Source organism: Lissotriton vulgaris, chromosome 2_1 (assembly GCF_964263255.1).
Source record: "Lissotriton vulgaris chromosome 2_1, aLisVul1.2, whole genome shotgun sequence".
Classification (NCBI taxonomy): domain Eukaryota; kingdom Metazoa; phylum Chordata; class Amphibia; order Caudata; family Salamandridae; genus Lissotriton; species Lissotriton vulgaris.
In genome coordinates, this window is record NC_141687.1 from 827975752 (window position 1) to 827999707 (window position 23956).

At 47.9% G+C, this 23956-nt stretch overlaps 1 protein-coding gene across 1 annotated transcript in view; it reads right to left on the reverse strand.

The window, feature by feature from the left end:
* The window catches only part of LOC147731233 (lanosterol synthase-like), a 175576-nt gene that overhangs the window by 90933 nt on the left and 60687 nt on the right, over positions 1-23956 (reverse strand). The window contains exons 5-7 of the mRNA XM_086956238.1: positions 16221-16342; positions 8826-8922; positions 7881-8016 (exon numbers count right to left, since the gene is read on the reverse strand). Of these exons, the coding sequence (XP_086812364.1) occupies positions 7881-8016; positions 8826-8922; positions 16221-16342 (355 nt within the window). The remainder of the gene's footprint in view (positions 1-7880; positions 8017-8825; positions 8923-16220; positions 16343-23956) is intronic.

Genomic DNA, 23956 nt, shown 5'->3' on the forward strand with positions numbered 1-23956 from the left:
AAGATGTTATTGCTTTCAGCCCATTCCTCCAAACGTAGCAATAAGACCCTGCTCATAATTTTTAGTGAGGAATCCAGAAGGGAGATAGGGCGGTAGTTCTTGGCCTCTCCTCTATCTCCCTTACTGTAGATTGGTATGATTACAGATTCACTCCAAGTTGAGGGGGTAGTATCGTTGACAGCAGCGTTGAATACTTGGGTCAGTAGGGGGCTCCACAAGGCCAGATCGGTTTTATAAAGATCAATCGGGACCCCATCTGGACCTGGGGCTTTCCCCCCTTTACTTTTACTGATTGCCATTTCAACTTCTTGGAGGGTAATCCCCAACGGCTGATTGGGTATGGTTGGGTTATTACGGGAGCTATCCTGGACCTCCCCGTTTGGGTCAAAAATCCCGGTAAAATGTAGAACCCAGCTATCCTCGCTAACTAGGAGAAAGGAATGGAAATTCCTCCTTCTGGAGGAATGGACTGTTAACAGTACTCCAGAACAGTTTGCTATCCCATAGGGCTGCTGCCTTGGTCAGGTCCTCCCAGGCTTGTTCTCTTAATTCCTGTTTCCTACGCTTTAGTTCAAGTTTATATTTAGCCCTCAGATGTTTAACAGCATCCCTGTCTCGCGGGTGGTTAGATAGTGCCTTCTTAAGATCTTGTAGCGCGGACGTACACACTCTATCAAACCAACCTAAAGTGGCCCTCTTAGTTATGCCCTTGGTAATGGTAAGGTATTTTTTAATTATAATACCAAGTTCCTTGAAATCAGCTATAATGCAACTTGGGGTGGCATCAACTTCGAGGCAACGAGATATCACTTTGGTGCCTGCTCCCACAATTTTTCGTAGTAAATTATCAGATTTAGCTCCGCACCATTTGATCCGGATACCGTTTTGCCTACATGGGGTAATCTAATCTACAGTCCTACCGACAAATTGTTTTTTAGGACCCCATATGAGGATTGACATAGTTAAGGCGTTATGGTCGCTAATACCAAAACCCACGATAATCGGGGCCGTACAGAGGGGGACGATCTGTGTCGATATCAACAGGTAGTCGATAACAGATGCAGTATTCCTCCCTGTAAAGGTCGGGGCAGTATTACCATCTTTATCCAGGGCGGGTTGATGGATGACCAGGTCGTGCTTTAACAGGAGGGTATTAAGGGAGTCACCATAAGGGGTATGGGGGAAATGAGCCAGGTTCTCCCCGTTATCCCCATCAAACCTGCATGCGTTAGTATAAGAATACGGACAGGATCTGGTATTAAAGTCCCCCCCCCCCCCCAGATAATATCAAATGGTTTGTGGGTATCATTACAGATTTTATTTATAGCTGACTCAAGTTCATCTACAACAAGGGTACTTGTGGGATCAAATGTGTTGTTATAATGGTTGATCAGCAGGATGATCCGGCCCCCACTATTTTCTAGTTTTAGTATTTGGGAGTGTGAACCAACAGTGGAGTAAGATCTTACACGTACTGGGAAATGCACAGACAATAAAATCAACAGGCCACCTTTTGCCCTACCCATGGCGGATTCTTGTGCTGGGCAGTTATAGGAGACGAAGCCGTCATAGTGAATATCAATAGTAGACCAGGTCTCCTGTAGGCAGAGGATATCAAACCCTGAGATAGATTCCCTCCAGCCCAGGGCTGACATCTTCTGTCGCCACCCGGCAATATCCCAGTTCGCCATTAAACAACCTGGGGGACTAGATGTCAATACCGGTTCTGTGTGTACGGGATTAGGAGAGGGGACAGTTCTAGCGCACCCCGCCTCAGACAAACCCGAGGCGTAAGATGGAGGGTGGATATCCGCCATCTCAGCATACAGAGAGGGTGCCAAGGGCAACATTTCTAGTGTTAAGGGAGTTACCAAACATTCATCCGTTCAAACATTCATATGACATTGCCCGCGACTTCCCCATCCACTATATCATTAACCATTTCAGGTGGAGGGGGCTCTAAGGTACGTTTTGTCGGTAGTCAATCAACTCCCTCTAGGCCCTCTAAGCAGCTATACCGGTTATAGTCAAAAAAAGGATTGTGCTGGGGGTGTATTGGGGTGGCATAGCTGGTCTTGTTTCATAATATCTTTGTCTACCCCTCCGTTCAACCCTAGTCCAGTCATACCTTCCTTTGTAGTGGGTTACATTGTTGGGTGGAAAGAAGAAGGACACTGGGAGGGTCTGGATGGTCCCGCACAAATATGGGATACCGTTCGCGGGTCTCTGAAGCTGACCGTAATGCAATCCCCATTAAAGGACTTGGGCGTCTTACCTATCCATGGTACCTGCCTTACCATAATGATTTCATTGTGGAGATGGGCCGGAAGGGGTCTGTTCCAATTGAGCCACTTAACGACTTTACCTTTCAAGGAGCTAAAGGTTTCGGTTTCCCCTGTTTCCAGGGGAGGAGCTCCAGCTAAAACTACTGTATACTGGTTAGCTTCCGGGGGGAGATCGGGCCAACGTGGTCTAAGGGCTCCAAGTTCTTTGATTGGGGACCCTTGTATCCCATCAGCCATTGGTCCGGAGGGATTGGACATACAGGGTTGGTGACCAGGAAGTTGATTTGAGGGTGCATGGTTATCCTGGCTAGGAGGTTGGTGGACCATTGGGGGGCCTGGTGCAGGGCAGATGGGGTGTTGGGTCACACTTGCTGGTTGTGTGACTGGGATGGTGGGAACAATTTGAAGGGTGCTCGAGCTATTGGGTTTAGTGGAGTTAGCTAGGATGGAAGCAGTGGCTTTCTCGATATTAGACAATCTAAGATCCAACCTTTCCAATTTGGCCTCTAAGGGAAATAAGATTGATTTAAATAGGGCGGCTAAACTTTCGATAGAGACCGCTCTACTAGAGGGGGCTGTTTGCAAAGTGGTATGGGGAGGGGTGGGGTTGTGGTATAACTTGGCTGTTTTAGAGGACCTTCCAGCTTTTTTATCTTTCTTGTTATATGATCTTTTCCGTTTCGTAATAGCCCCTTCCCTGGCCCCCTGAGACATAGAATTAATAGAGCTCGCTTCATGAACAGAAACAATGGTAACATTATTAGTATCAAGAACTTGGTTAATTTCGGGTAAAATTTCATTCACCAAAATGTCAAGGTCCACTGGGGGCAGATTATCTGCATCAGGGAGGGGGGGGTTGGGTAGCCACCACGGGAGTAGCGTTGTCAACATGTCTTACTGGTGTTTTGGCATTAGCCAATGTCCCCAGGGATGATCTTTTGATAGACATCAATTGTTTGGACAGGCGTTTCTCAAGAATGTTAATTTCCCTATCAATGATGTTATTCGCCCTGATAAGAAATTTTTCCATACCTCCAGTTGCAGATCCACCGGCAATCGAGGTCTTACTCCGTGTTTCCCGACCAGCCATGGATGCCCGGTAGCCCGTGCAGGCGGTTTGGAAATAAGGTTAGGGGGGTGGCCCGGTCCGGTCACTGCTGGTCACGAACGGGCACAAACGGGCCCGCCCGGCGCACGCCCGCGCGCGTCCTGCGTGTGCGTGATCTGGCTTGCTGTTATAGTTCCAAGAGGGGGCGGAAAGAGACACCAGGTGCACTGCATTGTGAATGCGCGTTGGTTCCTGGGTCTCGCAGTCCCGGCCCCTGTGTTCCTGGGTCTGATTTCACCTCCCGTATACTGGCTCCGTAATCCAGGCAGGAATCCTCGAGTGACTCTGTCCCAAACGGCTGCGAGCGGCACCATAGGTATAAGAAACTTAACCAACAGCATAAAATAGTGTTTATTCGGCTGGAAATACAGCCACCTGTTTGCTCCAGAGAAACTCCATACATGGATGAGATGTCATCAAGGCAAAAGACTCAAACGATAAAATGGTCTCCCAGTATCCATAACGAATAGTAACTATTCACTAAGCTAACACAAAGAGATGATGGACGGAGTGCTGAAACATTTCAGACACTCACCCCCAGTCACAGATCTGGGTTAAATCCATCATCGTTTTTTAGTTTACTTCGCCACCCCAGTTTGGACCCAGCCATATGCAAATCAGTCTTGACGCTGTGCCTCATGGGAACAGTCCAGCCCAAACTGCCAGGTCAGGTCCTCTCTGGACTAGAAACAAGCATCGTGGGACGGGTTTTGGAATAATACCCCTCATCTGCCAAGCTAGCTAGAATCTAGTGACAAAGTGAGCAAGGGACCCACGTCTTGGCGTACCCTGCCAACTTAGGGCGAACAAACCAAACACAAGGAGATGATGGACGGAGAGCTGAAACTTTCCGACACTCACCCCAGTCACAGATCTGGGTTAAATCCACCATCGTTCTTTAGCTCACTTCGCCACCCCAGTTTGAACCCAGCCATATGCAAATCAGTCTTGACACTGTGCCTCATGGGAACAATCAAGCCCGAACTGACAGGTCAGGTCCTCCCTGGACTGGAAACAAGCATCCTGGGGCCGGTTTCGGGGTAACACCCCTCAGCAGCCAAGCTTGCTTGAATCCAGTGGAAAAGTGAGCAAGTTCCTATATTCCCAATAGGCTCTGCGCATTGGAATAATATATCCTATAGATTTGACGTAGGACTGAGGTCGTCTAGGTCTCTATCAAATATATTAGACTTAATTGTGAGTGCCAGCTAGCTCAGAGGTCACTAGAAACTGGTGCTTCTAAAATACGCCAACCCCGATATACCTAACCTAAGTTTAGTACGAGCGAAGAAGTAAGTGAGGTGTAGCATAGGTTTCGTTTTTCTTTGCCAAGAATCTAACCAAGATTTCTCTTAGGGTCTAATCAGCTCCGTACCTTGGTTTTAGAATGAAGGAGGTCTCCTATCTCTGTCTCAGGACTCGATTTCCCAACACCCCACGATGGAAGCTTGGAAACACTGGAGCTGGATTCTCACCGAGAGAAAGGACAGCTTCTCGATCAGTGCTTCAACTTGAGGGTCGGCTTCCTTCGGCACTTGCTGTAGCGAGCTGCGTCGGTTAAGTAGATAGTCGAGCTGCTCCGAACCACCGTGCCTTTGCTAGGGCAAGTGTAGGCATATTTATACCTTGAAGGTGTCTAGTTTGACGTAAAGTCGGGCATAATAACATCATCAAAGAATCCCAAGGGAATGGTAGTTCTTTGAAAACGCCATAAGTTCATGGACAAATCAATATTCAAGCAAGGGATGTCCCAGACTGCTGAAGCTGAGTTTTCCAAGAAATCGTTGTGGCTTTTTGGAACAAGTGGAAGTAGCCATGCCTGTATTTGGACTGCATGGGTTATGTCTAAATAATGGTTATGATTTCTATGCCTATATAAGGGCAATGCGAATTGTACCTATATAAGGGCATGAATCGGTAAATTTCCCTCAGATTCTGAAACGCTATACAACATGGCATACCCTGCCAACTTAGGGCAAATAAAGCAAAAGCAAAGAGATAATGGACGGAGTTCTGAAACCTTTCAGACACTCACCCCCAGTGACAGATCTGGGTTAAATCCATAATCGGTCCCAGGATGCTTGTTTCCGGTCCAGAGTCAGGTTGGACTGTTCCCACAAGGAACAGGGTCAAGACTGATTTGCATATGTCTGGGTCTGAACTGGGGTGGCAAAGTGAGCCAAAGAACAATGAGGGATTTAACCCAGATCGGTGACTGGGTGTGAGTGCCTGAAAAGTTTCACAACGCTGTGGAGTAGAGAGTGCACAGTGGATGAGAGCACAGAATAAGACATTCACAGACAGAAGACAGAGAAAAGCTGAAGGGAGAGGCAGGATAGAACATGACAGACAGCAAGCAAGCAAGAAGGGAAAGAAAGAAGCCAAAGGACAGTCTGGAACTTGCTAATCATCTGATTCCAAATGTAGTAGTAAGTGAGAAGTTGGAAGAACCTGACGCACAAACAAGAAGATTGCAACTTAATATTTGTGTAAGAAGAGACTGAATTTTAATTTCATTTTTTTTCTTGCGTCAGTAAATGACTCGCAGCAGCGCAGATGTCACTGCTGTCATCAACTGGAAACAAACGCACCCATCGCATACACCTCATTGTGAGAAATAGATACGTATTGTTTGTAAAATCGTACAAATAATCAATATTAAATGTAAAAAAAATGTATTAAGGAAAAAGTATGACATTAAAAAGTCACCCCAGCCTCATGTACATTAAAACTGGGGGTCACGAAAGTTTGTTGTTCTCAAAATTTGACCCCCTTTCTACAAAGTTTGGGAAGCACTCGCACAGACTGTTTAATATAGCAACTGAAGTCTTCAAACGTAGAACCCATTGCTTTTAATTCGTAAACAGACTTGTCCTTGCATGCATCTAGAGGAACACAGCAACATGTTTATCCATTCCTACCTGTGAGGAATGCCTGGCTCGTTTCTGTGGCCTTCAATAGTGATGCGGAGATTGGGATCATGTGGGCTCCATTCAAGAAATACATATAAGCATCATTATTATGCCTTAGAAGTGTCCATGCGATCAAAACAAGCTCAGGTCATGAGATTGTATTTCTTTTCTGATTAAGTGCTTATGAATTAAATATGTGGGTGGTTTAGATGGCAACAGATGTGCACTGGGAAGAATAACTGAAATGTTGCATTGAGCAAGGGAATCAATACTGTGTAGTGGAAAGAGGCCTTCATTCATCTGTGGGTTAAGACGTGCATTAAATGAACGGACTCAAACTTATTGGCTGGTGGTTTCTTTACAGTGGTACAAGGCCAATGTTTTTTTTTATTACTTGGACTACAATGTGTGATCCGAGATTCGATTGTACCACATTTATTAAAACTCAACGAGCATTTCAGATTAAAGATAGTGTATTTAACATGGAGGCCAACGTGAGAACGGAAGTAAATTATGATAAATTTGTGTTTTTGGTGCAACAGAGCAGATGTGATGAGGCGTGACTATTATTATGATTAAAGAAATCAAGTAGTATTTTAAACCATAATATGTGCGAGTGTTTGCTCTGACGGGAGATCACTCCAAGTCCTTCTGTGGTGTAAACATCAGTAGTAGGAGCATGAATCCAGTGAGCCCTCACCACTCAACTTCTCCAGAGCACCTGACTGAAAAACGGGTGAATATATCTTACATTCCACGGACTGGCCCGTGCTTGTTTGGTGTAAATACCAGCACCCACGTCCTTTAAATGGGAAAATCGGGGTGATGCACCATGGGATCAGCGGAGCCCTGCGTGAGGTCTTGTGGAATGTATGAAGACCTGTGCCTGGCCCTGGGGGAGGAGTGGCGATCTGTGCATACTCATGTGAGAGGTTTGGGACCACCCGTGGACTGTGCAGCCATCTCTCGTGGGAAGAGTGGTACCTAATCTACACATGGTCCCTGTGGGAGATTCGTTGGGAGGTGCGAGCCCAGTGCAAAGTTTTGTGGGAGATGCTGCGCTATGTTTCAAGAGATGGAACCTCTGGGGTGGTATCCTAGACAGGATGGCCCTGAAGGGGTTGAGTCCTGGGAAAGAACCCATGGGAGTTCAGCGGGCCTATGTAAGGTGTTGTGGGTGATGTTGAGCCCAATTATAAGTCCCAGAGGAGGTTTGGTACACTGTACAAGTCCCCATAGTTTCATGAGATCTTTTGCAAGATTCCACAGCAGGAAGGGGCCCTATCAATAGTAATTCCCTTTGGTGGCTGCTGTGGCAGATACTAAAACAAGAGGATGGTATGTGGGGCTGTGTAATAATCTAAGGCAGGTGTGGGATCCTGTACAATGTTCTATATTGTTCCAGTGCAAAGTCCCATCATCTGCGGCCATGTTTAGTGTCACATGAGCGGTTGAAAATATGTGCAGGGTGGGCCACCTTGTTGTATTAATCAGTGGCGCATAAAGAGGTGTGATGTGTAGAGGATACCGTTGGAACTGGAAACACAATGGAAGATCACAGCAGATACGACTCACCTGTCTTAGGCTGCGGATCAAGTCATCCTCCTCAGCAGCAAGTCGCGCAGCATAACAGTAGCTCATTGGGAGGTACACCTGCCGACAGTGGCACCAGAGAGTAGAAGGGTGAGCAGGCATCCAAGTGGGAAACAACCTGGAAAAATCAATTCTACAGTGAGAAGATAAATAGTAAGAAGTACAAAGTGGAAGAAGCCCGGAAACAAACAGTAGCTACAAACAAGTCATTCGAACCAGACAGTAACAGAGGGCTCCTGAAAAAGCAGATCTTCAATGAAACTGGACAGCCATAAAGCACTGTGACCAAAGGGATGGGTAACTTGGAGGAACGGATGGTGGGTAATGGCTCTAACTGATGGTAGTAAATCCAGGCATCACGCCACAAATGCTTATTGAAAATACAGCATCAATCTCTTGTGTCTTCTACTATTTTTAAAGACCTAGTGTAACCATTTAATTGAAAGTGAAAATTGTTGGGGTAAATTGATGGAGAGAAAAAGTAAGAATTACCAGGTTAAATAACTGATAAGGGCCCCTTTTTCCATTTCAACCTCTTGACTAAAATATTAAAATTATTTGCTGGAGAAAATCTTGCAGTGTAGCTTGGCTTGATTATGCTACTATGGGTGCACTTTTTAAAAAATACATGTTGGTTAGATAAATTAAGTCAAAGCAGACTACATAATTACGCCCCTGTTCTATTTGTATGTGCTGTAATTTAACTTAATAATATTAGATGTGCTATTTTCACTTCATTAATGTTTGTGTTGATTTAATGCCCTTGTTTGAATTACACTGTATTTATTTCCTCATGTGTATTTTTAATTTAGAACTATTTTGGAACAAAATTGTTTTATACTGCATTTGTTTTTATGTCATCTCCTGCAATCACATCGCACCAATTAGGTTTGTCATGAGGGACCATAATCACTGAAGTCAACATACCACATCTCAGGGAAGAGGGTGTTCATCCCTTCCCAGCTGTAAACGTTCAGAATGGCAAGCCAAAACTTGCCCCAAGATGGGATGCCAACAGCGCCGCCTGACAGGAGAGAAAAGAGTCACAGTGTTCAGGGGACAAAGCTCTTCAAGCATCAAGGTAAACATATTAGATCTAAAACTTTAGGAAATGCTAAGTCCTTTGCTCAGTTAATGGGCTGGTCGTTTTGGGGCACACTGTCACAGTAAAATGTAAGCTGAGATATTCTGAACCCAATACAAACTGGCCACTGCCGGTCTTGCCACAGACAGACATTAGCTCATGTAAAGAGTCTCAATCCCTTCACAGACACTAGCTCACTGGCAGGGAGATCCTGTTCCAAGACTAACAGTCATCTGCTAGTGTGAGAGCGGTATAAATGTATGCTGCTAAATGTAACTGGATACTTATACTGCACACTATCCATCCCATAGGCCGCTTCAAGGAATGGGGCACACCTCTGGAAACAAGTGGTGCCAATCTACATGAGAACGTCTCTCTGAAGAAACCCAATAAACAATCTGAAAGACCATCCTGAAATAATTGTGTTGGCACTCCATTTGTTGTAGGGTGGGTGGGAGGTAATCTGTTTTTACCATCCTCAGCCTTTGAACAGCTATTCTGACACTGTTGCTGTATTTTAACATGCAGCTTTAAAGAGCACAAGGGGCTCGCGCTGACAGATTAGTGTATATTCACTGTCGGGAGGGGGGCGTGGCCACGGCGGCGATCGGAATGGCTACCTTTCCGTGAAGCTCCTCCACGCGGGCTCCTGACGGCGGCGGCCGAGATGTAAACCGTCATTCCAGCTCCCCACATCCATGTGGATCCGAACACTGATGTCACCCCGACCATCTGGGTGACTTGGGAGAACGCGAAGGCGGCCTGAGGAGAGTGTACGGCGGAGGAGAAACGGGGCCTTCGGACCTCGGCGCCATCTTCTCTCACTGCGCCGGATCGCTGGTGAGTGCCGCGCGGAGCCTGGTCGCCAGGCCTTCGCCCCCACAGTCGTCTCCTGCGGAGTTTCTTGCGCGCTGCCCGTCCGCTTCGGGCTCCCGGGTGGCAGCTGCTGGTTCCCGGTACGGTCACGGCCCTTTGGCCTGCGGAGTGCCGTGACCGGGGCCTCGATTTACGGGCCTGGGCCGGATGCTAGGCGGCGGGCGCGGGGACGCTCGCGGTGAGACGGCGGGGGTGTGCGTGCTCGGGGGTCGGGCGGCCGTGGGACGCTGCTACGCGATTCTCGGCGGCCCCGCCTTGTAAGCACTTGTGGGACTCTCGGACCCCTCCATTCCTCCTGCCCTAAATGACGGGAGAGGACCGCTCCCCACCCCACCACATTCTGAGGGTGCATTCTGCAAGTCGAACCATACATCGGGCCCTGGGCCCAGCTGAGACTGCCCTGGTCCTCATTCACCTGGACCGACGCAACTCGATCGCTGAGTCTCTACTGTTGGTGGAAAACACTGGAACTTTCTGGCGCTTGGTGCTGCTCTGCCGCTCTCCCATATTGCCGAAATAACCACGCCGCCTCTCCCGACACAGCTACACCCCCCGGGCTATCATGGAGATGGGGAAGAGAGATCCCAACCAGAGGAAGCTCAGCTTCGACAAGACTCCCCTTCTCTCCACGGACCCTCCGCCTGGTTCGGCGGCCGGGGCCTCCAACTCTACGGACTTGGGAGATGCGGCGGCTATGATGGGCGAAATGCGCGCAGGCTTTAAGGCGCTCGACACCCGCTTCGACAGCCTGGAACAGAAGCTCGCGGACATGGGCACAAAAGTGCAGGCCCATGACAAAAGGCTCGATGTGGCTGAATCGCGAATATCAGACATTAAGGATGGCGCATCGAAATCACTTAAGAGACTGGAGCGTGTTGAAAAAATTCTGAAAGACGTGGCCATTAAAAACGAAGATTTGGAAGCGCGCAGTAGGCGCAATAACATTCGTATCCTTGGCGTGGCGGAAACGATGGCCACGGGTCGATTCGACGTGTTTGTCGAAACTCTATTGATCGAGATATTTGGCAGAGACACATTTACTGCAGGCTTTGTGGTTGAGCGTGCACATAGGTCTCTGGGGCCTAAACCTTGACCTGGCCAATTTCCAAGACCCATTATCACCAGAATCATGAACTTCCGCGACCGTGACGCTGTGCTGCGCGGGCACGCGAGGCTGGAGAAAGAGTGGCAGGGCAGCAAACTGTCCTTCTTCCCAGACTTCACATTAATGGTTCAGGAGGCACGTCGCAAATATAACGGAGTTAAATCCGCCCTCCGGAACTTAGGCCTGAAATACGGTATGCTGTACCCAGCTAGGTTGAAGGTGGATGTGAACGGCAGATTTCGCATATTTGACTCACCAGCGGAAGCCTAAGATTTCTGCCACGACTACAAGAAACAGGGCTCAGCGGCAGCTACCAGTTCGCCTCCCAACACTCCACCTCGGAATGACACACAGTCCAGCCCTGACCTTTTTGCTGAAACTGGCCAGGGCTAACTGCTCAACGTTGAATTCAGTTGCACCCTTATCGAAATACTGTTATCTAGATGTGGATTTTCCAACGTTCATTGACTAGGTCTCCGGTTCGGTGGCCGCTTGCTCGGTTGCCCGTCTGGAGTGGCATTGCCACTCCCAATGGCGCGGGCCATGTTGTTGCTATTTTCTGGGGCTTTATCATATCTTTATTTGCAGTTCTATTGTTTCTTTGAATGGTTACCACCTTTGGTAATCTGCACTATTGTTCAGCGATGGTCCGGGGATTGCCTCTCGTGGGGTTCTGGGAGGCTGGGAGGCGGGTGGGGGATGGGATATGTTTTGTTTCAATGGTCATGTATGTTAGAACTTAGCTGCGAGTATCGTTTGAGCATTCAGTCGTATGCACACTTGTTACAGACTATATTGACAATGGAGATATGTCCAGGATAGGTCTACAGACTGGTCCTTCCAGACTGACATTGATGTCTTGGAATGTTCGGGCTTGAATACCACACGGAAACGCAAGCAGGTGCTGGCTTATGCGGCGCGACATGGGGTGGATGTCCTCTTTCTGCAAGAAACTCATTTGGTACACCAGGACGTGGCATCGGTGGCTAGAGGGTGGGAGTCACATAAAGTGTTTTCCTGCTATAGTAGGTATGCTAGAGGCGCAGCGATCCTTATGCACAAACGAGTCCCGTTTGTAATGACTGGCAGCAAAACAGATGGGGAGGGCAGATATGCGCTTATTATGGGAGTGCTGTTCGGGTACAAGATTGCACTAGTGGGTGTGTACGGTCCTAATACCCCTGCTTTTTTACAAGATCTGCAGATGACGCTGCTTCACTCGGACACTGACTTGTTGGTTCTTGGGGGAGATTTTAACACATTGATGAATCCCGATAGGGATAGCACTTCACCCTCTCCTGACTGCAAACCAAAGTCACGTGCTGTGCTGGTGGAAATTTGTTCCCATTTCTCCCTAGTGGACATAGAGGCTAGAATGCACCACCACACTCCAGCCTACACACATCACTCTGGCTTCAACAACACAAGCACTCGAATTGACTATTGGCCCCTCTCCCCGGGAGTCGCGGGTTGGGTTGTAGGCCATTCCACGTTGCCTCGCACCCTTTCAGACCACTCTCCTATTGTTTTAACCCTAGAGATCCCCAGATTGGGAGGGTACGAGAGACAGTGGCGATTCCCGGACAGGGCTCTGCTAGATCCGACTTTCAAAGAAGACATACGAACTGCTATCGACGACTACTTCAACATCAACACTGTCTCTGTTACCTCCTGGTCCACGCTATGGGAAGGCTTCAAAGCCACAATACGTGGGTTTGCATCACTAAGAGTGTGGGGTCCCTGCGCGAGATTCGCTCCACCTTGACCCGCATTGAAACAGATATCCTTAAGTTAGAGAAGGAGATCCTCGAGAATCCTTCGGTGGATCGTGAGGCTAAACGCCTGGAATTGCTTTTAGAATTTCGGGAGACAGCGGATAGAGAGGTGAAATTCATGGGTAAATACTACACTGCGCGGCAATACGGTGAGGGAGATAGGCCAGGCAAATTATTAGCGCAAATGCTTCGCCCACCACACCAAGCTGCTTACATTACCGAGGTGCTTGACGCCCAGGGTGCACAACAACATTCCACCCCGACATATCCAACACTTTCCTATCATATTACAAAACCCTTTACACTTCCACACTCGCGGGGGAGCACTGCCACCCGGGTTCTTATTTGAATGAAATTGCCATGGTGTACCTAGAGAAAAACATGCAGGAGTTTTTGGCCATGCCCATTACACCGGATTTTATAATTGAGGCAATTGATTCCTTGCGTAGCTCTTCTGCTCCCGGTCTTGACGGCTACACAGCTGACTTCTACAAAGAGTACAAAGAGGAACTTGTACCTAAACTGGTCGAAGTGTACGCGGAGGCACTGGAGATGGGCATTCTTCCGCCCACGCTCTGGGAAGCAGTCATTGTTCTGCTTCCCAAACAAGGCCGTGACCCCTCGTTGTGCAGCTCCTATAGACCCCTGTCCCTCTTAAATCTGGACTACAAAATTCTGGCCAAAGTCCTTGCAATTCTTTTAGCCTTCTAGTGGAAACTATAATTTTGCCGGCTCAGTCCGGATTTGTACCACACCGATCCACTTCTCTAAACCTTCGACACTGTTTTCTGTTTTACACAGAATAGAACCCTCCACACCGGCTGCAGCAGTGTTCCTGGACGCGGAGAAAGCGTTCGACACCCTGGAGTGGCCCTTTTTTCTGTCTATTATGAGGAGAATGGGGATGCCTGCTATGTTTGTGGCAACGGTGGAATTGCTGTACTCGGCTCCCACCGCCCGTATACGGCTAAACGGCAATATCACTGAAAACTTCACACTTTCACGTGGCACCCGACAGGGATGTCCCCTATCCCCGCTCCTGTTCATCATTGCGATGGACCCCCTGGTGCGACACTTCCAGGAGAAACATCTCCACCGTGGGCTCCAATTTCGCACCGGCCCACTGCTGATCTTGTTATATGCCGATGACACAGTTTTGTATGTTCGAACTCCCCAGTCCAACCTGGAACCTCTATTGACTGAGCTTTCCCGCTTTGGAGACTACTCGGGCCTTAAAATAAATTGGCATAAGTCAGTGATTTTCCCGCTCACCCCCTCCACCATGCAGTGGGCCTGCTCGTTCCCTCTGGAGTGGAGCACGGATTCCGTGAAATATTTAGGAATACATGTTCACCTCGACACGGTTTCCATTGTCCGACTGAATTACGGCCGCGCCCTTGATTTTTTAGAAGACAATACGGAGCGCTGGATTCGCCTCCCGCTGTCTATGGCTGGTCGGATTGCCATCATTAAAATTATTGTACTTCCCAGGTTTTTGTATTTATTTAGCAATATTCCGATCCCCCTCACCCTGATTTTTTTCTCCCAACTCCGCTCCTCACTTCTGCGACTGATATGGGGAGGCAGGAACCCACGCGTGTCCTGGCGAACATTAACACTCCCTTACGAGCGAGGCGGCTTCGGGGTGCCGGACTTTTTTCTGGATTATTTGGTGGCGCAGTGCTCTTACGCGTACCCTTGGTTTCACCCTGATGCCAGGATACCCCATCTGCGACCAGAGGCTGACTTGGCGCTCCCTGTGGCCCTCTCCTCCGTCCTTCCTAAAGGTCTTCCCCGGGACCCACAGGACATACAGCCTTTGTCCACTACTTGCTGGGCCTGGGACAAAATTCGACGCCTCTTACTCCTTGAGAAGCTATACTCGCCTGCACTGCCGTTGCCCAATCCCCACTGGCTCCCCATCACAGGTGAATCGGTGATACGACGCACACTATCCAAGTACCAACTACACACTGTCGGAGACCTCTTCCCGGACGGCCATGCCTTTTCCCTTACTGAGGATCACCACTTCATGGACAGGACCTTCATGGACTCATTCACACTGACTAGACTCCGTTCAATGCTTAGGGCCGAATTCCCCACATTTCCGCTTCCTCCAGATGACACCCCCGCGCTCACATTCATAATACATAACCAAACAGGGGCACATGTAGTGTCTAAGCTATATAAGCTGTGTCTGGCCTCAGTTCCCTCACTCGACTCTAAGGTGCGCGCTGACTGGGAGGGCGACCTAGGTATTCAAATCACGGACGACCAATGGGCTGCGTGTTGTGCCACCACCAGAGATGTGTCCATTAACGCCAGACACAAACTTATACATTTTAAGTTCCTTAGGAGGGCATACACCACATCCGCACTCGCCAATAGAATTGATCCAAGTAGACCGCACACTTGCCCTAAATGCAACGGCCCACAGGCTGATTTTGCCCATCTTTCCTGGACTTGTCTGAAACTACACTCCTACTGGCTGCAGGTGCATCGGGATTTGGGGGAGATGCTTGAAATGGTTCTACAACCCACCCCTGAAATTGCGCTGCTTGGTTATGTCGCCGAATTCCCGCGCCCGCCTTGGAAGTTGGCGTCCATTGGCCTCCTTTTAGCTAAACGTGAAGTGGCGCTGCTCTGGTGTGCTAGGCGCGCTCCTACTGTCCGCGCTTGGCTTCGTAGTATGGCCTACTGTAATGTAAACGCGCTGAATACTCTGAGACGGTTCCTACAGCCTCCAGGCCGCTAGATATATGGGAGCCATATCGGAAATATATTGCGAAACTAGCCCAGGAAACGCAATCCCAATCTATTAATTCCTCTGTCCCTGAGGGGGTGGGATAAGAAGAGCCACAATAACATTTGGGAACTATTTCTGGCACTATGGTACACTAAGACATGCTTGACCGACATTACTGGGCCACAAGGTTGTCCGCCCTGGTTACATAATTATGCTCTCTGCGGCCGCATTGAGTGTTGCCTTGCTCACTAGGAGGTTCCGAGGTCATCTATGTGATATTTGACAAATGATGGATCTGGGCCTAAAAGTCATTTTGATACATTCGATATGTGCCATACTGTGGATAAATCAGAATTTTGTGCTGACTTGCCTGCTCGATATTGCTCGCAACATTATTGTCTTCCATCATTCTTTTTACGTGTGTGACTGCTTTTTCTTTAATTCTATTATGATTTCTCTTTTACTTTCATGTTTTGTAAAAAAGCAAAAATGTACCATCATTATGACTCAATCAGATAGTTTGCAATCCCACTGTAATATACTACATTCTCAGCTTTTCCGCCGATCACTGCTCGTTTATGTTTGCAATAACACATTTGTATGTAATGATTGGATTGCTATTTGGTTTACAAAAAAAAAATATTCACTGTCGGGAGGCAGTCCTGGCTCACACCAACCAACCACTAGACATGTTCTCGGTGTACGGCAATAGTCAGCAGTTGCCTCCATTGCTCACCTTTGCTGTGAAGGTTGTTCCTTGCTCGTACCAAGTCAGGATCATCCGGCCCAATCCCAAGTATCCTCATGCTGGTGTAGTTCAAGGCTGTGCCAAATACAGTTGACTTGTCCTCTATGTGTCTATCGGAGAAAAATACAACAAAAGCATTAACTTGTAAGTTTTCTAAAAGGAAAGACTAGGAGAGGTAGGTGCTTCTTCTCAATAAAGGAGAGGCCACCTCATAAGACACCAACAAGAGGTTTGCTCCCAACAAGGACTTTGGTAACAATTACATTGTGCATTAACTCCACATGAATTGACTCAACTAACTACCTGTAGCTAGGCAATCGGAAAGCTAGATGCAAAAGCTGTATCAGGAAACCAAGAAAGTTTATTTTTCTGCAAGATTCACCAAAATATTCCACATGCTAGGCTCCCATGTGCAGCTTGGCATGCAACAAGGCAGTAGGAGTAATGCTAAATTATTGGTAAAATGTAAGCATTTAGACATTTTGGGATTATTTTATCCCATATGCATATTAGTACAGTGCCTAATATCATAGAAGATGCCCAACCAATTTTACCCTCAATGAAGATCCAAGTTCACTAGACAAACTAACTTCATTACAGTGCACAAATTATTATCATAACTTCTCGCTAAATGTGGCTCTAAAGATAAATATTTAGTAAGCCAATATCAGTTACATCATAGATGTTTATCAAGAGACGGAGGCCCCGCCGCTTAGAACACTGTGGTCCCCCGTTAAGCTCAGCCTAAGCATCAGTGCCGGTCTTATCCTGGTTTGTCACCAGTAAAGCCCAGCAAGCAACCTCAGCAACTCCAGCTGCTGCCTCTTGCTCCCGCAGCCCCCCCCCCCCCCCCCCCAGCACTAGCTCACGGGACCCGGCCCTTGTCTCTGCTGTGCGTCGCCGTGTGGTGCTGTGCGGGGGGAGGGGAGCCTTACAGGTGGCTGAGCGGAGTGTGTGGAGTGGAGCTGGCTGCAGGAGAAGCGCACGGCAGGGTATCCAGTCGGTGCTGTGTTGTGCTAGTGTTGCATTGGTGTGAGTTGGCGCCTCGCACATAGCGTCCTGTGCACCTCTTCTGCTCCAGTGCCTCGGGACTCAGCCCCACCACGCATCAAGCACTACTACCACCACCCTATTGCCACGGCCACGGCAGACAGTACAGGCAGGAACACCACGGGAACAGCAGAGGCAGGCTAGCTTCACGGCGATTGGACAAAAGCCAAGAGCAAGCAGAGACAGTGTTTAGGAGTCCGTTCTCACCTCATCACCAGCCTCACCCCACCGCGCTTTCACTCCCTCCTTCACATCTCCTCTGCTCATTTCACCTCATCCCACCTTATCATCGTCGTTACCATCGTCCACCATCATTTAACGGACTTGCAATCGCTAGATTGGCACAGACCTGTGCAGGATAAGGACAAGTGAAGAAGAGGAAGAGAACAACAGGGAAAAAAGAGCAGAGCAATGAGGTCGGGGAAGTCATGGAACTATACGGCTCCCGCTAACCCCCCCAAAAGAACGAGGAGAGTAAATAAAAATCTCAAGAAAGACCTAATGAAGGTCAGCAACGAAGATAAGGAGAACAAGCATTGGAAATGCAATAGGTCTCGCAATAGAAAAGTTTGAGCTTTTGGATGTGGAAAATGTAAATATTTTTTAAATTTTGTTTATGTTTTTCAAAATATAAAAGTATTAATTTTGTTATTAGAAATGGCAATAGTTATAAAATTAGCAAATGTTACATCTATAGCATTAGTAAAGGTACATGTTTAATTTTCCCCTGTAAGTAAGTGTTGCCTAATCTGTTCCATTCTGTTCCTAAAGTCAATGTCCCTCGCATAGAATTGAGCCAAGCGAGTTTGTCTACTTTGCAAGTTCACTGCCGAGCCGGCTTATCATGTTGAAGGCACAAGAGAACTAATGTTTGGAGTCTAATTTACTAAGCGAGGGTGGCAGTTCCCAGTTCAGAATCTTAAATCATGCCGGCTACAATGCTGCAATTTTACAACAAAGCTCATACGTGAGCTGGCTATTTTCAGAAAGGGAATGCAGGGAAGCATTGTATATTGGAAACTCGCTGCAAGCCCCCATACAAATGACGGAATGCTACAATGTTTAAAAGATCATACGCGGGCAGATTGTTCAAACAACCCATGGAAGCATTTGTCTTTTCTAACTCGCTGAAAGGTGCACACTCCTAGCTCTGACTGAAGAAAAGTAAAAAAGAAAATCCTCGTTTGTTTATTTGACAGATCCAAATAAGTGTCCGTGAAAATGTCACTGTTGTAATGTAATTATGTATTTACCATAGGTGTGCTCCCACCTGTAGTCCTGAAAAGCGGTTAATGCAGCGTTGAACATTAACGCCCAAAATGAATACTCCCACGACATGTCGGTGAAAATACAGCGGGTTAGAGGTAAACGCAGTAGAACCGCTGTTTCCCTGAGTAAAAAAACAGTAGACACATCCTCCAGTGTATATGTTAAAAGAGGCAGTTATTGTGTTAGAGTGAGGACTAGGTGGCCGCTCCTTGCGCGCAAACTAACTACAAGTCGACACAGGAAGGACACTCGTGCCGCTGGTTGCAGGTGCACTTGTAAGACGACGTGTTTGATTGCTCATTGAAAAATTCGATTTTAAAACACAAAAATGATTTCCTTTGGCCCAGGTTTACCACCAATCACCAAAAAAAACATGGAGAAGATTTAGAACAGCGTGAACCACATCATGTACCTGTAATGCCTTGAAAGACTTCCAACTGCTCTTGAACCAGTGTGTGGATTATAGGATGCATTTGCACAAGATCACGCGTGTGAGCTATGAGGTGCGGTGTTGTGCAAGTCAAGCCCGCTACAGCACCCCGTTTTTCAGCGTTGGCAAGTTGACAGTGCACCTGCATTTAGTACAAAATACTGGAATGAATGAAAACACGTCTAAAGCGCATAGCTAGTAAACGAGTGTCCATTCCCAGAACACCAGAAGCGCGCGAGCACAACTTAAGTTCCATGCTACCTTATGCAACCAAAGAAAAGGGTACCACTTGCCCACCATGTGGGTACTAAAATGCAGCAAGGACGGGGCTGCAGCAGGAGTTGCTAACCACTCGGCGTCGGTGCCACTGCACCTGCTGCACTAGTGATAGCAACAACACTCGCTGCTGGGCTTCAAAGGGAAGGATTGTGATTCGGGTACGAGAAACGAGCAGTAACTTCAAACACAGATGCTGGCCAAGAACCCTGGGAATCCGTCCTTTCATACGCGAACTGAGAATTTGGCATTTTTAGCGCACTTGCAGTCTTATTAAGAAGCAATAATTGAACTGGTGCCCCATCCTGTGATTTTGAGTAAAATGGGGACCGGGACATAAAACGGGTGTGATCTTTTAAGGTCAAAGCAGGTGTCTTAAGGGTCTCTTCTACGTCAGCGAGATGATTGATTTTACATGCAGGCACAAGTGCGTGGGATGTTAGGTCACAATGACAGAGCAGAGGAAACTGCGGTATGTTCACCTTATATCGTTTTATTCCAGTTCCTAAAAACGGTATACTTAAAAAGGGGATGGGGTAAAAGATCATAAGAAAAAGGTAAACGGTGAGATGCTGAAAGATAGGAGGACCAGAAGAAAATGTGAACGGGAGACAATAATAATAGAAGAAAAAGTAAATCAGCGGATAGATAATAGAAACGGAGGATAATAAGAAATATACATATTCAAAGGATAATGAGAGAGTAACATGGCTAACAGAAAACTCGGGGAAAATCGCTTAATGAATAAGGAGAACAGAAAGGGAAAGACTGGAAGAAATGTGTTGAAAACAAAAAAATAGGAAAAGTAGGGTATAAGAAACCACGGACATGTCAAAGACATACCAGCAAGAGCGGGGAGGGTGGGAGGAGTAGGGAGGGTGGGAGGAGTCCATGAAGAAGTAAAAAAAAAATGAGACACGGCCTGCCGGCCGTGAAAGGGAAAGTACGGCAGGCCGGCCGTGAATAATTAGGGGAGGAGAAATCCTTTGAAGAGCTGCTGGCGGCACCAAGCTGGGGAGACACGGCCTGGCGGCAGTGAAACTGAAAGGGGAGGAGAAATGGCTGAGTCAGAGCGCACGCTTGGATGCAGCAGGGGTGCGGAGCGGAGCGGGAAGAGCTGCTGGCGGCACCAAGCTGGGGAACAGATGGCTGGCGATTTGGAGAGGGTGTGTTAAAGGAAAGTGTGTAGCTCCGACTCTGAACGACCTCATTCGACCCCAACGCACCTATTACAATGGCTATGAACCAGCACCGCCGGTGAGCGTGTGGGCGCTGCAAAAATCACATGAAACATGCTGACGAAAAAGATATACTAAACGCAGGGTTTTAACAGTTATCCTTTAAATCCAAAGTGGTCAAATGAGGGACCATAGACCTTTCATTCGATGGGTGGTACTACACTAGAAGCCAGAAAGGTGGGCGGGCGTTGTAGTGCCATTATTTTACCCGCAATTTACAGTCTGGTCTGCCAAATTTAGAGCGGTCTGTAAAGTGCCAAAATCCGTTCAACAGCTGTCCAAAGTCCCACTCAAAGAGAAGCCTGGCTAAAACAGTAAAAGTACTTCCGCTACTTAATTAGAATTTTGTAACCATAATAAGGTAGGAGAAAAACAATATTTTCAAAAGATACCCTTTCTAACAAAATACGTGACACTGCCTGGTGTTCGCTGCTGGCACAAACGTCCTCCTCCCAGCCCCTATGTTCCGGCCCCACTACTGTACTCTCCCAGCCTGGGGCTCTGTCTCCATGGAATTCGTTTGTGGGGGGAGGACTAGGAATTAGGAATGCTCAGCTTGTTGGGTTTAAAGACCCTTGGCGGGGGGGATGAGCATGCATCCTTCAAATAACAAGCAGTGGGGAAGGAAGAGGCAGACGATAAAAGGAGCAAATGGCAGCTGAGCACGAGTGGTGCTCGAGTGTTGTTAAAAGGTGCGTTCCTCACAGAGTGCCTTTGTGCACTTACTCCTCGTGCTAAAGACATGCACCCAGGCAGACTTCGGCACTACGGTGGGTCACACGCATACATACGTGTGCATTTGTAGTGGATTAATTAAATAACAGTTCGAAAGAAAAGCACCTGAAATGTAAGCATCAATAACATGATTACTTTAACACACTCCAATCGGGCCAGCAGACCAAGAATAAGACACTGATACATGCAAAGCCAAAACGTGGCATGCCGCGTTAATATGCAGAAACAAACAAAAGTGGGCAGCCTCCATATTCTTGCTTAAGTAAAGCATGTGAAATGTAAGAAGGAACAACATGGTTACCTTAACACTTTCCAACCGGGCCAGTAGTGCAAGAATCCGATGCCGATACATGTAAACATAAAATGCGGTGTGCCGCGCTGACATGCAGAACCAAACAAAAGTGTGCAGCTGCCATATTCATGCAAGGACAGGGTATATGCCGAACCAAACAAAAGTGGGCCACTGCCATATTCTTGCAAGGACGGGGTGGAGGTGGGGCAATAATGAGGCCAGCATTGTAGTGTGTCTGTAGCCCTCTGGGTCCGCGTGGACTGCTTAAGGTAAAGCATGTGAAATGTAAGCACGAACAACATGGTTACCATAACACTTTCCGACCGGGCCAGCAGTGCAAGAATCCGATGCCGATACATGTAAACATAAAATGCGGTGTGCCGCGCTGTTATGCAGAACCAAACAAAAGTGTGCAGCTGCCATATTCATGCAAGGACAGGGTAAGGGATTAGGCGATAATGAGCTAAGAATTGTAGCATGTCTGAAGCCCTCATTGCCGACCGGGCCAGTAGTGCAATAATCAGATGCTGATACATGTGAACATAAAACGCGGCGTGCCGCAGTGATATGCCGAACCAAACAAAAGTGGGCCACTGCCATATTCTTGCAAGGACTGGGTGGAGGTGGGGCAATAATGAGGCCAGCATTGTAGTGTGTCTGTAGCCCTCTGGGTCCGCGTGGACTGCTTAAGGTAATGTGAAATGTAAGCAGGAACAACATGGTTACCATAACACTTTCCGACCGGGCCAGCAGTGCAAGAATCTGATGCCGATACATGTAAACATAAAATGCGGTGTGTCGCGCTGATATGCAGAACCAAACAAAAGTGTGCAGCTGCCATATTCATGCAAGGACAGGGTAAGGGATTGGGTGATAATGAGCTAAGAATTGTAGCATGTCTGAAGCCCTCATTTCCGACCGGGCCAGCAGTGCAAGAATCCGATGCCGATACATGTAAACATAAAATGCGGTGTGCCGCGCTGCTATGCAGAACCAAACAAAAGTGTGCAGCTGCCATATTCATGCAAGGACAGGGTAAGGGATTGGGCGATAATCAGCTAAGAATTGTAGCAGGTCTGAAGCCCTCAGTTGCCGCACGGACTGCTGTGTTAACAAGAGAAACAAGAGGAAGAGGACGAGAGAGTAAACAAGTAGGGGAAAAAAGTAAAAAAACAGGAGACACGGCCTAGCGGCCGTGAAACTGAAAGGGGAGGAGAAATGGCTGAGTCAGAGCGCACACTTTGATGCAGCAAGGGCCGGAGCGGAGCAGGAGGAGCTGCTGGCGGCACCAAGCTGGGGAATAGATGGCTGGCGATTTGATGCTGTGCACGCGCTTTTTAACTCATTGCGCTTGCGCATTGACCTAAAAGTGCACGTGCACTGCATCAAATCGCCACTTTGGTTAAACTCTGGATAAGCCCCTATATCTCTCGCCAGCTCGAATGCGCAAGCGCATCGGCAGGCGAGACCTAAAAATGAGGGAAGGAAGGAGGACGAGGGAGACCTTCCTTTGATTTCACCCCTGCTTACAAGCCCCAAAGGTTCGTCAAACACCAAGGAGAGGCTTTGCAAATGCATTCCCAGTGATTACATCCAGCTTTCAACCTAAAATCTACACAAAGTCCACTTTTATTAAAGATGTCGGCTCTGCCCTTTGCTTAAATAGTCATAACACAAATGATCTGCCAAACCCACTACAACCATGCAAGGCAAACCCCTTGAAGCAACAACCACAGGCGGGGACGGAGAGGGGTCCAGCCGACACCGGAAAAGGGAGGAACAGTGTGCAAGAGGCTGCATTTGTGATCAAGAAGAGCAAAACAAGGGACTAGAAAGGAGGGCCTCATGGAGCCAAACTGCGCAGGATCAGGGATGCAGACAGGAGCTGGCAGACTCAAGTCTAAAGGCAAATCCAAATGGCTGCGGGCATGAAGGCATAAAAGAGAACAAAAAAGAGGGACAAGATGCGATCACAAGTCCCAATTTTGTTCCAATAAAAATTAGGAAGAGGATTTCCACAAGTCTTTACTATCTTGCAGATGTTGAACCCTTAGAACTCTCAAAAGGCGGACAAGAACCATACGGAAATCCTAAGAAAGAAGAAGGGCTGGAGGCTGCAGCAACCTGGGGGTCTAGGTACCACAACCCGCAGGGCAAGGGCGAAGCGCAAAACAGTGAACACATGCAGCACGGCGACTTACCAACCAGTGGCGGTTCGTCCATTGGGGGCGTTGGGGCGTTGCCCCACTAGCCATGGACGACCGTCACTGCATACATACAAATTACCAAGTCATAGTGCATTTATTTTGAGCCTTGAGGTCGGTTGGAGTCACTAACTATAGTGACTTCACGTCATCGCGGAAGGCTGTGGGGGCGGGCCTGCGGCAGTGAGTGGCAGGCTGAGCTAGCAGATCGCAGCAGCGTGGCAGGGAGG